General features: G+C 51.2%; 1 protein-coding gene across 1 annotated transcript in view; it reads right to left on the reverse strand.

The window, feature by feature from the left end:
- Nucleotides 1–1,928: 1,928 nt before the first annotated feature.
- The window catches only part of CUNH16orf96 (chromosome unknown C16orf96 homolog), a 64,554-nt gene continuing 50,874 nt past the window's right edge, over nt 1,929–15,608 (reverse strand). Inside the window, exons 11-18 of the mRNA XM_045571322.1 lie at nt 14,457–14,575; nt 13,697–13,759; nt 11,214–11,312; nt 10,060–10,225; nt 9,834–9,936; nt 4,413–4,475; nt 3,497–3,709; nt 1,929–2,085 (exon numbers count right to left, since the gene is read on the reverse strand). Coding sequence (XP_045427278.1) covers nt 3,537–3,709; nt 4,413–4,475; nt 9,834–9,936; nt 10,060–10,225; nt 11,214–11,312; nt 13,697–13,759; nt 14,457–14,575 — 786 coding nt within the window. The 3' untranslated portion in view covers nt 1,929–2,085; nt 3,497–3,536. The remainder of the gene's footprint in view (nt 2,086–3,496; nt 3,710–4,412; nt 4,476–9,833; nt 9,937–10,059; nt 10,226–11,213; nt 11,313–13,696; nt 13,760–14,456; nt 14,576–15,608) is intronic.

The following is a 15,608-nucleotide window of genomic DNA, read 5'->3' on the forward strand; positions in this document are numbered from 1 at the left end:
CTGTATGGATTGGGCCAAAAGGAGATATTTTGAGGCAAAGCCGTTTCCAATTTCTACATTTGGAAAGGTCTCAGGTTGCTTAGGCACACTCATGATTGGGCAATATACATATTCCAAATGAGCCTTAAAAGAATACCACTCTTTAGGGGTGAGGGTGCTAGGTCCTCTTCGGGGCGGCCGAGGCCTCATCAATGGCACAGTACGAGGTGCTGGGAGCCTGTCAGCAGAGTTCTGCTCTGCTTTCTGGGGCCATTTCTTATCTGGGGAATAACAGCTGCTAATACTGGTGGGGACGTTTTCTATGGATCCTGGTGAAGCCATGAGCAAGAGGAGGAAGGAGGGAAGCCCTTCTCTGGCAATTGTGTGGGGGTTTGGAGGCTCTTTGCCGAAATCCATACAAAGGGGTGAAGCCAGCCAAGATGATGGTGACGGGGCCCGTGTGGGCTGCTTTCAGAGTCCCTGCCTCCGCCACCTCTGGCAGCCCGTTTTCAGGTTCTGGGGTGCCTTTCCCATGCAGGTCAACTTGTGTGGAACACACATTTGCTGTCGTCATTGTTTATACCTTAGGGTTCATGGTCATTGAAAAGGAGAAAATGTTTAGTGACGCTTTAACTTGCATCAGTGGTTTGTGGGACTGGTTTGGGGGTGCAGGGTGGTCACACAGCATCTCCATTCTGGCAACACCTCAAGGCATGACCCGCTGCTTGGCAAGAGGCATTTTCTTCCCTTTCCTGAAGGCTCATTCATTCAGCCCTACACACCTGGCCACCCCATATGACTTCCACCTCATATGACCAATTTATCTGCCTTAAAACGGAAAGTTCCAGAGCCCGCCCCCATCACTCTCGGGCAAACTAGGACAGTTGGGTCACCCTACTCCCCGTCCAGCCTGGCCCTGCCACTGTGTCCCAGGCTGGGGCTGTGGTCCCCTTTGCAGAGGGGGAATCTGGACGTAGGGCCCTCCGAAATCCCCTTTCTGCTGACTCCACCCCTTGTTCTGTCCACTCCCCAAGCGCCTTCCGCCCCTGGGGTGGGATGGGCCACCCTCCCGAGGCAGCTGCCCTGGCAGTGGGCACAGCACCTCCGCTCCAGTGTTCAAGGCCTTCAGGCCCCACCTGTGGGGCTGGGGTCAGGGAGGGGGAGTTCTGCAAGGATCCTGGGACCAGGGCAAAGGCCAGCCTCCTCCACCCCATGGGGGCGAGGACTGCCATCTTTCAGGATTGCTCCTGGCTGGCTGCAGTTGGGACTGCGGTTTCCCACCTTCCAGAGCATTGAGGGGCCTGTCAGAATGCCAACGGTTCCACAGTGATTCCTGGGCCGCCTCCACTCCCTCGGCTACAGGAACCAAGTAGAGCACTGGTTTGAGAAACGGCTGAGAAGGCAGCTTTGAGGGCCTGAATGGAGACTGATATGAGGGGCAGGGAATGGCGAGCCCAGGTGCCTGTGGGTGCCCTCATCAGGGTGTCAGGGGACAAGGCTGGCACAGGCGCTTTTCCAGGAACCCCAGCTTCCTGTTTGCCAGAGCCCAGGCCATATCTCCCTTTCTGGCCTCGGAGAAGCCCGGGCTGTCTTACCTGTGGACAGCAACCAAGAAGGATGGCCTCGGGGGCGGGGGCTGGAGAGCTGAGGCCTCACTGTCACCCTGGGCAAGTCACACCAGTGTCCCTGCCCACAGACCCCCGATCTGCCCACCATACCGGCCCGGGCAGCTCAGGGCACTCTGCCACAGTGGGAAGTATGGCGGAGGAGGGAAGGTTGGTTTCAATTCTCTGCTGAGGGTCAGCCCTGGAGGTTCCAGTGGCTCCGAGAGGCTGACCCTGGCATGAGGCCAAGGAGGGACCAGCAGGTTCACACTCTCATGTGGGGCAGGCAAAGCTACCCTCCACAAAGGACACTGGGTCAGTCACCCTCAGCCACAGCCAGAAAAGTGAAAGGTGGAAGATTTTATTCTGGGGAGGAGTTGCCAAAAATACTCATCTGTGATATGGGGGTGGGTGGGGATGGAGGCTGGGGCTTCAGCGCCAGTGTCTGCCCAGGCAGCATAGACCTGGGTCAGGAAGAGCTTGGCCCCATTTGGACACAGTCCTTGGAGAGAGAAAAGAGAAGTCAGGGCTGGGAGTGGTCACCAGTAAGGAGCTGGGGACATGAGGAAGGGGCAGGCACACAGTGTCCCTGGACTCCAATGGCCACCAGGTCTAGGAGCGCTCCATGCCAGTTCCCTGGCAGAGCCTTGAGCCTCTCAGTGCCTCCTCCCCCAACCCCCGGCAGGCTCCCACCCTCAACAGCTCACCCCCCACCTCACTCCCAGGGGCCTCTAGTGGATGTTGGGGGGTTGGTCATGGTCTGATACTACCCAGAGGGAAGACTTTCAGCCTGTGAAATGTGATGGAGGATCAGAAATGCACAAAGGGCAGAGCACACCTGGACAGGTGAGGGAGTGAAAGCCCAGAGGGAGAAGGGAGGAAGGGATAAGCCACCCAAGGGAAGAAATCAAGCCGGGCGTGGACTCTGCAGGCCCGCAGGCAGGGGTGAGCTCAGCTCTGCGACCTGACGAGGGCCACTAAACTGCCGGCTCGGAATGTTCTGGCCTCCCAGTTTGCTCTGCTCCACCAAGCGCAGGGGCTGTTCACATGGGAACCAGCCTCGCCTCGCGGGCGTGCAGGACCCAGCCCTGGATGGGACAGAGCAATCCTGGACTCTTCCAGGGGCATCGCTCCACGTCCTTCAGGGATTCATTAGAAGTAAATACAGATAGCCAATTTCTTTAAACGTTCACTTCATAAAGTAATTACTGGTGCAAATAATCAATACACATTTTTTAAAAAATGCATGCAGTAGCCTTTGGTTCCTAAGAGAAAATTACTTCTGCTAGAAATTATGGCCCCAAAGAAAATGGGCAGTGGCTGGAACTGGAACTGATACTGATACTGATGAAATCATTTCAGCAAAGTAGAAAGTGTTTTAAAACCACTTTAACTGTGCTTTCTGAAAATTGGTCAGGGAGCCTTGACCACTGTTTCTCAGTGGTTAGAGTGTTGGCCCGAGCACAAAAAAGTTATGGGTTCAATTTCTGGACAAGGGCATGTACCTGGGCTGCAGGTATCATCCCCATCCCGGTGGAATCACATGTGAGAGGCAGCTAGTCAATGTGCCTCTCTCACATCGATGTTCCTCCCCCCCACCCCACTCTCTCTAAAAATTAATGGAAAATAGCTTTAGATGAGGATTAGCAGAAAAAGAATTGGTTAAGGGACTAGATTGGCTTAGTGGAAAATTCAACCTAGAAAGCTGTGCCCTTCATGTAACGTAGGCTAAGAAGGATCGCGTTGTCTTTATATGCAGAGTGATAACAGCCACTAGGTCACAATGAATTCCTTATGGAGACCCCTCCCCCATGTCCCAGGCCGCTGCACATTCCCCAGGCCAGGCTCAGCGCCTGGTCTTGGCTGTCAGGGGGGGTGGAAGGGATGGTGGGGGCACCAGGTACAGGGCTCACGGGTGGTTGGGCTCCTAGGTGGGCTGCGGGCTGGCTGGGACTAGAGGCGCTGAGGCCTTGGATGCCTGGTGGACGCTGAGGCCTGCTGGGGGTCCTGCAGGTTTGGTATCAGCGGAGGCAGCAATGTCAAGGGTGGCAGAGATGTAGTCTGAGCTGGTGTCGTTGAGTGGGAGCCTGAAGTCTCTGGGCGGATGCTGGCATTGGAGCGCAGGGCTGGGAGGGGCAAGAGAGACCCATGGTTTGTCCTAAGGACATTCTGGGTAGAGGCTGACCTGACTAAGGAGCGGAGAAACCTAAGCTGGAAATGCTTCATCACAGCTCACCCAGTCACAAGCACCCTAAACCTCCGGGGTGAGGGGTGACCCAAGATAAGGCACATCCGGAGGGAAGCAGGGCACCCGGACTCCCGGCTCTGGCATTCCTCAGCTCAGGGTCGCTCTGCCTCAGCTCTCCCTCTTTCAAATGGACTGGCAGTGCCCACCTGCCCAGCTGGGATCAGGACAGGTCAGGCAGGAGAGAGTGCTTTGTCCACTATAAAATGCCCACAAATGCCTGGTACAGGGCGATATGAGTCAGGGGAGCTCGGTTCCCCAGCCTGGTCAAGGAGCCTTGACCCGGGGAGGGCAGCTCACAGGGCTCCAGCAGAGAAACACTGGAGAATGAACGGGCTCCCTTATCCCACCTTTGCAGCCAACTGGCCACTTGGGAAAAGACAGCTGGCCTAGGGGCCCAGGCCAGGAAGCCAAGCTGAAGAGTGAAGCAGGAGCCCAGACGGGAGCTGGGAGCTGGGTGCTGGGTGGGGGCCACTCCAGAGCATTGAGAGAGATACAAGGTGGGGCAGGACAGCCCCAGTCGGGATTGAGGGGCCCAATCAGAATCCCAGTTAGGCCAGGGACTTGGGGGGTCAGGTACTCACGGGGGCAGATGACATCAAGGCGCTCATATATGTTTCGAGTTGCGGGACGTGGACCCTTCACAGCTTAGTGGAAAAAAGGGGAAGAGACACAAATGGGTGGCGGCTCTTCCAGAGACCTGCCCCCCCACCTCCCAGAGCCCCCACCCTATTCTCTAGCTCCTTGCAAAGGCCTTTTCAGTCTGGTGGGACTGCCATTTCCCAGGCCACCCCCACCCCGTGAATACACCTGACCCCCCACCCCCATTTGTGTATGGAAGGACCATCCCTCCCCACCTTCTTGAGCTTCTTAAATCTAAGGTAACAGAAAAAGGCTTTTTGAAAGTAATCCAGGCCCGGGAGGAGACAGTAAGATACAGGTAAAATGTTGGCAGGGCTACTTACAGGTTAGATGTCTGGCAGTTCTTTAGATCTTCCCCCTCCACTGAGGGCCAGACCATCTCAGTGCCCCCACCCCCATCTTCCTGTCTTTCATCTCGTGTGTGCATTTCCCCCCCACATAACATAAAATTAACCATTTAAGAGGAACAATTCGGTGGCATTAAGTTCATTCACAAGGTTGTGCAATCACCATCTCCATCTAGTTCCAGAACATTTCATTACCCCAAAAGGACACCCCATACTCATGAGGCAATCATCCCCTGTTCTCCCCTCTTCTCCAGCCCCTAGCAACTGCTAATCTGCCCTCTGTGGCTGTGATTTGTCTGTGCCGATGTCTCATAGCAGGGGGGTTATACAATGTGTGGTCTTTTGGGTTTGGCTCCATCCTCCACTTTTGAACCCCAAAACCACCATGACTAGCCATCCAGAATCCAGACCAAAAGCCGCTGCAGAAGAGGACGTGGGGATGTGCAGTAAAAGAGGCCATAAGAACGAAGATGGAGGGATGAGGAGGAGAGGGGAGGGCCAGGAGGCAGCTAAGCAGGGCACAGGCGAGAGTTAAGGGGCACCAGGCTCCTTCCTGGGCGGGACACCAATTGTTCCTTCTGCCTGAACAGCTGTCCTGACCATTCCTGCCTCAATGTCCCTTCCCAGACAGTCCTTTGGACACCCACTCAACAGGGACCTCTCCGTGGCCATTCTTCCCCCAACCCCCTGTTCAACCAATTTACTCACTAACTTATGACTTATTCATTTACATTTCACCATCCCTACGGAGTAAAAATTCTAAGGGAGCAGTCGCTTTATTTTGATTATACTGAGTTTCCCCAGCAGCTTCTGAAACACACCTGACACTGAGGGCTAAGCAATGACCTGTGCCAGGTGGCAGCAGGAGGGGCCACACGGATCTCCGGGAAGCACAGGAGTGAACAGCCTCCGCCTGTTAGCACCTCAGGGTTGGTTAGTACCCGGGGTCTGTGAGCGCGCTGGGGTCTGCTAGCAGCTCAGAGTTTGTTAGCAGCTGGGAGTCTGTTATCCCTTCAGGGTCTGTTAGCACTTCCAACCAATGACGATGATGGGAGCACAGGGCCTGGCCATCTGCTGGGCTGTCTGCTCAGAAGCTCCCCACTGGGCTGGCCTGGATCTCATCAAGTCTGTTCACTGTCTGAGGGGCTCTTCCTGCTCCCTTCCTTTCCTTCTTCTCCGTGAATGCCCTTCCTTCCGAACCTCTTGTATTCCTAACTGTCGCAGAGCCTACAACCTCAAGGACCCAACTGGCACCACCTTGATTCCCCATGAGCCTCTGGGATCCATAGTTTGGGTCATGTCCCTGGAACCTGAGTTAAGAACCACCACCCGTGTGCTTGATGGGTTCTGCAAAAGAGCAAATGCCTGGTTGAGGGGTGCTCCCTGGCCCCCACTCTGATTCCCAGCTGGCACCTGTACCCCTCCACGAGTCAGAGATGGGACCTGACAACTAGCCGGCCAATAAGACTGTCAAACTGCTTTCTTTCAAGGTAAGGGATGTGGACCCAGGGTACAGGTTCCAAATAGACACAGCGAGGCCAGGGAGCCCGCTGCTGACCCAGCGCTGTCCCTGACGTCCCCCGCAACCTTGGACTCTTCATGTCCAGACCCGGACTCACCACCTGACCCCAACATCCGCTCCTGCTGGGCTCTTCTCTGAGCTTTCCCACCTCTGCATCAGCCATGAGACTCCCAACGGGAGAGACACTGAGCCCTGGCAAATAGGAAAGGCTCTCCAAGGGTTCCGGGCTGGGCACAGTGTAGACAGAGTCCAAAGGCAAGAATAGCTTGGCTCATGAGAGAGAGCAAAAGAACAGTTCCATGAGGTGGGATGGAGGGGACAGAAAAAGCAAGGGGGTCAGGGGACCCTGGAGATCAGCATCTGGACTCCGATGCCCATGTCCTAATTCCCAGAATCTATGAATACACCACCTTATATGGCAAAGGGGACTTTACAGGTGTGACTCAATTAAGAGATTTTGAGACAGGGAAATGGTCCTAGATTACAGAGTCCTTATGAGGGAAGCAGGAGAGTCAGAGTCAGAGAAGGAGATGTGAGAATGGAAGCTAAAGTCCGAGTGATGCCCTCCGAGGATGGAAGAAAGGGCCAAGGAAGGCAGGAGGCCTCTAGAAGGTAGCAATGGCAAGGAAACAGATTCTTCCCCAGAGTGAGCAGCCTCCGAAGGAACCAGCCCTGCTGACAGCTCGATTTTAGCCCAGAAGACTCATTTCAGATTTCGGACCTCAAGAACTAAGACAAAATGTTGTTTTCAGCCACTCGGTTTATGATAATTCGTTACAGTAGCCCCGCTGAACTGGGGAGGGGCCTGGCCAGAGGTGTGTATAGACAATTCACCCAGAGCTGGTGGGGAAGGTGGAGGCTGGAGACAAGTATCCTACTTCCTCAGTTCTACCTTCTGCCTCTATGCCCCTGCCATCGCTTCTTCTGAGTCTTGCCCATGCTTAGCCTTCCATGGAGATTCTCTGAAAGTCCAGCCTACTGACTACCAGCCTCAGCATGCCTGCCGCCCTCCTGCTGGGTGGGGCATCACTCACTGGGGAATAGGTGTTCATCTGTCCTGAGATCCTGACCACAGTACAGGCATCTGGAGACCACAGGCTGGCTGGGTACCCTCAGTACCCCCGGGGGCTGACAAAGGCTGAATGCACAGCAGGATACAGTAGAAATGTTGGGATGAACAGATGAATGCATCTGTGACCAGGCTGCACCAGGGCGGGACTCACACCAACTGGTTGAGATTTAATAATAATTGTTTTGGATTAAAATGTTCTCTTGAGTAAATGAGTGCTAAGAGCACACTGGTCAAAATATCTGGCCACAGATAAGCTTCTAATTGATTTTGTTGTTGTTAATCCTTACCCAAGGATATATATTTTTTAAAAATATATTTATTATTATTTTCAGAGAGGAAGGGAGATGGAGAGGTAGAAACATTGATGATGATAGAGAATCATTGATTGGCTGCCTCCTGCATACCTCTACTGGGGATCAAGCCCAACAACACAGACATGTGCCCTTCACCAGAACCTGGGACCTTTCAGTCCAAAGGCCAGTATTCAATCCATTGAGCCAAACTGGCTAGGGCCCAAGGATATTTTTTCCATTGAATTTTAGAGAGAGGAAGGATGGTAGGGAGAGGGAGAGGGAGAAAGAGAAACATTTGAAGGAGCCCTGACTGAGGCCAGGGATCAAACCTGCAACCTAGGTACATGACCTTGCCTGGGAATTGAACCTGTGACCCTTAGGCACGCAAGCTGATGCTCTAACCACTTGGGAACATCTCCAGGTGATCCTAATTGTTTTTTAATGCTAGACTTTGTTGCCTTCAAGCAGGATAAAGCAGTTGAGATATCATGATGCCATCTGCTTTGCTGCTATGGGTCTTGAGGATGAATGAGGGAGAAGATTGTTGTCTGGCAAGTGAGTGGGGTTGAGGGCCAGGTGTGTAAGGTAATCCTGGTGCCCTCCTTACCTGCTCATATGTGCAATGCATCCCCAGTTGTTTTTTAAAATATATTTTATTGATTTTTTTTTTAAGGAAAAGAAGAAAGAGGGATAGAGAGTTAGAAACATCGATGAGAGAGAAACATCAATCAGCTGCCTCCTGCACACCCCCTACTGGGGATGTGCCCACAACCAAGGTACATGCCCTTGACCGGAATCGAACCCGGGACCTTTCAGACCTCAGGGACGCTCTATCCACTGAGCCAAACCGGTTTTGGCCATCCCCAGTTGTTGTATGGCCTGCCAAGAAGTCATGCTCATTAAATATTAGCCACCATTGTTGTTATCTTGCCTGTTGATCCCGAAGCCCAGCCTAAGTCCCCTCCCAACAGCATCCTCTGCCAGGCACCTGGAAAGGAGCTGTTAACCCTGCAGGCTATATCCTTGCTCCTGGAGGGACACCATAGGGTTTAAGATGGTAACCTGCCCTCCTGCACCAGAGGGAGGGCCTTTAATAGGTTGAAGAGTGGCCCTCAAAAGATCTGTGAATGTAACCTTATTTGGAGAAAAAGTCTTTGCGGATATAATTAAGTGAAGGATCTTGAGATGAGAGCATCCTGGGATAAGCTGGGCTTTAAATCCAATGACACATGCCCTTCAAAGAAACAGAAGAGGAGAATAACAGGGAGAAGGCCATACAGAGATGGAGGCAGAGACTGGGGAAATGCGGTCACAAGCCCAGTAAGAGAAGGCACTCCTTTTGGACTTGCTGGCCCAGTGCTGGAGTTGAATGGTGGACATCCTGAGAGAAGCCAGCTGGAGCCAGAGCCTCAATACTGCAGCAGCCAGAGCATTGATTCCACAAGTGTGACAGACTCTCCCCCGGCCCAATCCTAGCCCATCCTTGACATCAGAACAAAGGCCTCCAGAGTCTGTCCACATCCTCTTCATCACACCCAAACATCACACCCCAATCTCTGCACCTCAGGTGGACTCACCTTTCTGAGTGCCTGACTATGCCTGGCTCCCCCAGGGTCTTTGCACCTGCTATTTCTTCCATCTAGACTGCTCTCCTCCCACTTGACCCCTTCATCCAGTAAAGCCTAGTCCCTCTTCAGATGCCTTAGGGCAGCATCCAGTCCCTCTCCCTGGACTAATGTCCCTTGTTGTAACTCTCCCATCACCAGCCCAGCATCCCATCTTTGGGCAGGCCACCAACATCCTTCCCCAAACCTGCACACTTTGTCACAACTGTCCTAGCCATCACTTCAGGCCAGCTCTTCTTCCTCACCTTCGGTTATCTGCTTATGGTCTGCTTCTCCTACTCTGCGGAGACTTCAGGGCACAACCATCTATTTTGCTCCCGTGTGTCTCCCTGGCACCTGGCTCAGTGCCTGGCATACAGTAGGACCCCATTTTTGCAAGTGGCTGGGTGAGGATGCCCCAGTCAGGGATCGTACTAGCCCTGGACCCTGCCTGCATTTGCTCATGCTGACCAGCAAAGCCAGGACACCAGGCAGGGATGTCCAGGAAGGCCTGATGCCCCTCACCAGTCAGGTCCTTCTCCGTGCTGGTCAGTGGTCGTGCCCCTTCCTGGCTCTCCATTCGGCCCTTGTACAGGATCCCATCCACTCCCAGGATGTCCACCTCGGCCTGTTGGAGGGCCCGGGCTCCAGGTAAGGTAGTGTCTTTGAGCCTCTAGTATACACAGAGGCCCGACAGACAGAGAACGGCTCCCCAGGGGTCACCCACCCCCCAGGCTGCGGCCGGACTCACGGTATCATAGTCCAACATTTCAGGGTCCCCATAGGGATAGAGTGTTGTGAAGTCATATGACTTGATCTTGAGGTTGGCATCATCCCCAGGGCCGCCATGCCAGTCCTGGTCTGGAAGGCTCTGGAGCTGCTGGAGCCTCTGGAGCTTCTGGAGCTGCTGCTGTTCCCTGGGGCAGGGTAGGAGGGTCAGCAGCTACTTAGACACCTCTGCCCCCCAGAGCCTAAGGACAGTCCCTGAGGGCTTGGCCAGTAGCAAGAGAAGACTGGAATTCCTTCCAGCTGATTCTGGGTGGTGCAGCCAGGCAGGCCTGGGGCCTGGTGGGTAGATAAGACAGGCGCAGTGGGGACAGGGGGAAAAATTGAGCCCTACGTCCTCCAGACCTCAGCCGCTCCTAGAAGCCTGATCTGGCCTGCCAAGTGCATACTCTTAGCCTCTTGCTTTCCAGAAGGAATCAGGCAAGGGAAATGAGGGCAGGGGCACAGCCCCCCAGGTGTGGCTCTGGTTATTGTTTAGCTGTTATTCCTCATCTTGACGGTGGGGAGCACCAGGAAGCTGGATTTCCGGGTATGTGTGTGTGTGTGTGTGTGTGTGTGTGTGTGTGTGTGTGTGTGTGATGGAGCTGGGACACAGGGAGCCAGCTGGGTCTGGTGGAAACCCTTAGGTTTAGATGCCAGCTCTGCCACTCACTACCTGTGACCTTGGGCAGGTTGCTTAAGTTTCTTGCGCCTCAAATTTTTCAACTATGAAATGGGATGATAATATAATATACCTCAAATGGCAAGTATAAGGATTTAATGAGCTTAGGATGTCTAAGTGCTTAGCGCAGTATATGCCCGGCCATAGCAAGCCTCACTGTCATTCACATCCTCTAGTGGGAAGTAGGCATATTCATCCTATTTCATAGGGGATTATTACATTCAAATGAGAAACCCTTCCCCAGCTCATAATAGATGCTCAATAAATATGTCTATTCCTTTCCTCTGTGGTCATTCACACGCCTGGCTGTTGCCCTAGTCACTGTCCTGATGATGGCCACCTTGCAGATGGCTGGCAATGCCTTGGGATAGTCTTTAGATCCTAGACTACAGTCTAGGTTTCTGCAGGGAGTCTGGGTCCTGAGTGACTTCCATGGAGTAGACCCCCAGTCTGCTCACCTCATCTGTTGCCGCTGCAGATACTCGTAGCTGTTGGCACTAGATGGCCGAAGCTGCAGCTTCGACAGCATGTGGGCTTTGCGAATGGTGATGAGATGTCTGTTGAAGAACAAGAGCTCAGTGGAAGGCATATGTGGCCAGCAGAGGGCACTGGGTTCCCACCTCCTCCCGGAAGCCACCCTCAAACTTGGCCTGAAATGAGGCTGCTCTACAAGGGCTCTGGGGAACCCTGAAAATCTTTCTAAGTCATAAAATACAATTGTTCCAATTATAAAAGTAAAAACCAAACACAGACTGGAGGTGGCCAGAGCCTGGGGGTAAAGGGGAGGAGAATGGGAGTGACAGTGATTGGGTAAGGGGTTTCCTTCTGGGGTGATGGAAATATTCTAGGTGGTGGCTGCACAACAGTGTCAATGTTCAAACTGCTCTAAAATGGTTAATTTATGTTATGTGTATTCTACATCAATAAAAGTAGAAATAAAGTAAAACAACCCTGGCCAGTGTTCCCAGTGGTTAGCGCACTGGCCTGAGCACCACAGGGTCTCAGGTGTGATTCTGGGTCAAGGGCACGTACCTGGGTTGCATGTTCAATGCCCAACCCTGGTCGGGGTGTGTGTGGGAGGCAACCAATAGATGTATCTCTCTCACATCAATGTTTTTCTCCTTTCCCCCCTTCCTCTCCTCCCCCTCTTTCCCTTCCACTTTCTCTAAAAATTAGTGGAAAAAATAACCTCCTATGAATGAAAAAATAATCCCCAGTTTGCTAGTCAATTGTACAAATATCATCAATTAATATTATCTTACCCATTAGTTGATATGTTCATTGTGTCTCTTCCATGGATGTTTCTCTCTCTCCATCTCTCCTCCTCTTTCCTTCCAGTAGAGAGTCTCTAAAAATCAATGAAAAAATATCCTCGCATGAGAATTAATAAAAAATGCCCTAACTGGTTTAGCTCAGTGGATAGAGCGTCTCATTGGCCTGCGAACAGAAAGGTCCCAGGTTCGGCCGAAACTGGTTTGGCTCAATGGATAGAGCGTTGGCTTGGGGACTGAAAGGTCCCGGGTTCGATTCCGGTCAAGTGCATGTACCTTGGTTGCAGGCATATCCCCAGTAGGGGGTGTGCAAGAGGCAGCTGATCAATGACTCTCTCTCATCGATGTTTCTAACTCTCTATCTCTCTCCCTTCCTCTCTGTACAAAATCAATAAAATATATTTAAAAAAAGAAAAGAAAAGAAGGTCCCAGGTTGGATTCTGGTCAAGGGCATAATATCTTGGTTGCAGGCACATCCCCAGTGGGGAGTGTACAGGAGGCAATTGATTGATGTTTCTCTCCCATCAATGTTTCTAACTCTCTATCCCTCCCCCTTCCTCTCTGTAAAAATCAATACAATATATATTTTTTAAAAAGTATTAATATTAACAAAAAATAAATAAAAAGAATACTGTAACTGGATATCTAATGTTTAAAAAAAAATTCTGGACATAGCTCCACAGCCCCTCCATGAGCTTGGACTAGCCATGAGGGTGCTGGTGAGTGTCAAAGGTCACCAAAACCTGACTAACACGGGGAGATCTTGTAGTGCCCATGGGCACCTCAAGATTCTGGCTCTTAAATCATGTTAGAGTATTGTTTTGTGGCTCCGAGTTACCATGTAACCCAGCACTTCCACTCCCAGGTTTACATCCAAAAGAATGGGAAACAGGTGTTCAAACAAATACATAGTTTCATAAAAGCTAAAAGGTGGAAACAACCCATATGTCCACCACTGTTTAAATGGATCAAAAATATGTGGTCTATCCATACAATGGGCTATTTATTATTCAGTCACAAAAAGGAAGGAAGTGCTGACACATGCTACAGCATGGATGAACCTCAAAAACATAATGCTCAGTGGAAGAAGCCAAACACAAGAGACAACATGTATGATTCCATTTCTATGAAGTGTCCAGTACAGGCAAATCCACAGACAGAAGTAGATTTAAGGTTGTCAGGAGCTATGGGGAGGGGGCAATAGGAGTGACTGCTTAATAGGTCTGGGGTTTCCTTTTGGGACGACAAAAATATTTTGGGATTAAAAGTGGTGGTTGCATATGAATTAAATGCCACTGAATCACTTTAAAATGGTTAACCTTATGTTATGTGAATTTCACCTCAATAAATAGACCATAAAAATACATGCAAAAAAAGTCCCACAAAGTTTTGCTTTTCCCTATAGTTTCCTTCCATTATTTTTCTTTGGGAGTTGACCCAGTCCCTGGAACAGTGGGCACCAGACAGAGCTGATGAAGAAAGGAAGGGATAATGGTGGTCTGCTCAGGGACAGGGAGCAAATAAAAGGATGTGTACCAAACAGGTATGTGGACGTACATATAAAGGATGTTTCTAGAACACTGCGGGCACATAGAGTGTGTCTGTGTGTCCTTCTGTTTGTCCAGAAGAGAGAGGGCGGGCACAGATTCCCCCCGGGCGACTGTACTCACGGGCCAGTCATCATCTCCACCGGCCGGTCACAGGAAATGCATTTCACCCGCTCAAACAGTTTCCTGGAAGACATCCATTCATCAGCTGTGGCACCCAGCCAGACCTGGGGAGCCCCTTTCCCAGGCAGTGTTTGGGGAGGCTGCAGGTCTGTATGCCTCAGGGCTGGTACTTCTCCTCACATCCTACACCCACTGGCCTGGCCCAGCTCAGCTTGGCTTTGCTGACCCCCATTTGTGGCCTCCTGGAGCAGAAGTGAGGAATAAAAGTGTGTGTAGTCATCTTCCTGCCCTAAACATAATGGAGGTCTTTCAAACCAGAGGCCTTCTGGAAAGCTCACCATCACAGTAGGCTTTTGGGGCATAAGGGGTGATCTGAGGACAGGAACCCCTCTTTGTCTGGGTGTGCTGTCTCGATGGGAGTAGGGGACCTGGCTCAGTTCCCAGATCCATCCAGGCTCCACTTGCATGTCTCCTTTCCTCTCTCAACTCCTCATTTGTGGCAAAAGGGCTTTGGAGCAGATGTGCTCCTGAGTCCCTCTGCCACCCAAGGCCAGAGCTGCCACCTCTGCGCGCCTGGGTGCTCTCAGGCCTCATCCCAACCCCTTTCCACACTCAGTTGGGAAGTCCCGCCCCCTCTCCCCACATCCACAGGTCTGAAATTCTTGCTTCCAGAATCCTCTGGGATCCCCCTCCAGTTCCTTCCCCAGAGAGAGGGTCCCCCAGCCTTCACAAGTTCCACCTCTACCCGGGAGGGACTCACTTCCTAAAGCCGGCAGCACTATCAGGGTCGAATCGGAGGCCTTCAATTAGCAGCTCCCTGACTACTAGCCAGACCTCATTTATGTCTTTCTTTAGATTGTCCAAATCCTTGCTGATCATCTGGAACAACCAAAGGGGGTGGAGGGGAGAAGAGTGTTTAGTCAATTAATTCACAGGCTGAAAAGGATTTGCAGTAACTGCAAAGTGACACAGAGAATAACAATATTAAACAGAAAAAAAAGTGAGGTGGTTAAGGAAAGGGACCTGACAAAGCTTGGATTAAGGTTCTTACCCCTAATGCATGCTAATGCTAGAGGGGAGCTGCCAAGTGAACTTCCCAGCAGCCAAGGCAAAGAAGCACCAGCAGGTCCTGCCTCCAAATGACAAATCCAACCCCATGCTCAGCTACAGGCCTGCAGGCCAGAGAAACATTTCTCCCAATGGTCCCCAGACAATATTCACACATTCAACACGTTTACTGAGTGCAAAGTACTATTATACATTCAATGGCTTTAAATACATTCACAGAGTTGTGCAATCACCACCACAACAATTTTAGAAAATTTTCATCACTCCCAAAGAAACCTCATATCCATTAGCAGTCACCCCTTCTTTCCCCAGACCCATAGGGGTAGGCAACCACCAATCTACTTTCTGTCTCTATAGATTTTCCTATTCTGAACATTTCACATAAATGGAATCACATAACCTGTGGCCCTTTTTGTCTGGCTTCTTTCCCTGAGTATAATGTTTTCAAGGTTTATTCAGGTTGTAGCATTTCTTTTTAGGGCTGAATAACATTTAATTTTATGGCTAACCTATATTTTGTTTATCCATTCACCCATTGATGGACATTTGTGTTGTTTTCACTTTTTAGCAATTATAATGCTGCCATGAACATTCTTGTACAAGTTTTTACATAGACATAAATTTTTGTTTCTTTTGGGTAGATACCTAAGATTGGAAATGCTGACTGGTATAGTAATTCTATGTCTAACTTTTTAAAAAACTGCCAGACTGTTTTCCATAGTCAGACTTCTGAATTTTTACAGTGTTCCTTCTAGTGCCCAGATTTTGGTCTCTAAACACCATTCCCCACTAAAAGGACTCCATAACAGATAAAGCTGACTCAGGTCTCAGGAAGGGAATGTTG

This window comes from Pipistrellus kuhlii, unplaced genomic scaffold, assembly GCF_014108245.1.
Source record: "Pipistrellus kuhlii isolate mPipKuh1 unplaced genomic scaffold, mPipKuh1.p scaffold_m20_p_4, whole genome shotgun sequence".
NCBI classification, from domain to species: domain Eukaryota; kingdom Metazoa; phylum Chordata; class Mammalia; order Chiroptera; family Vespertilionidae; genus Pipistrellus; species Pipistrellus kuhlii.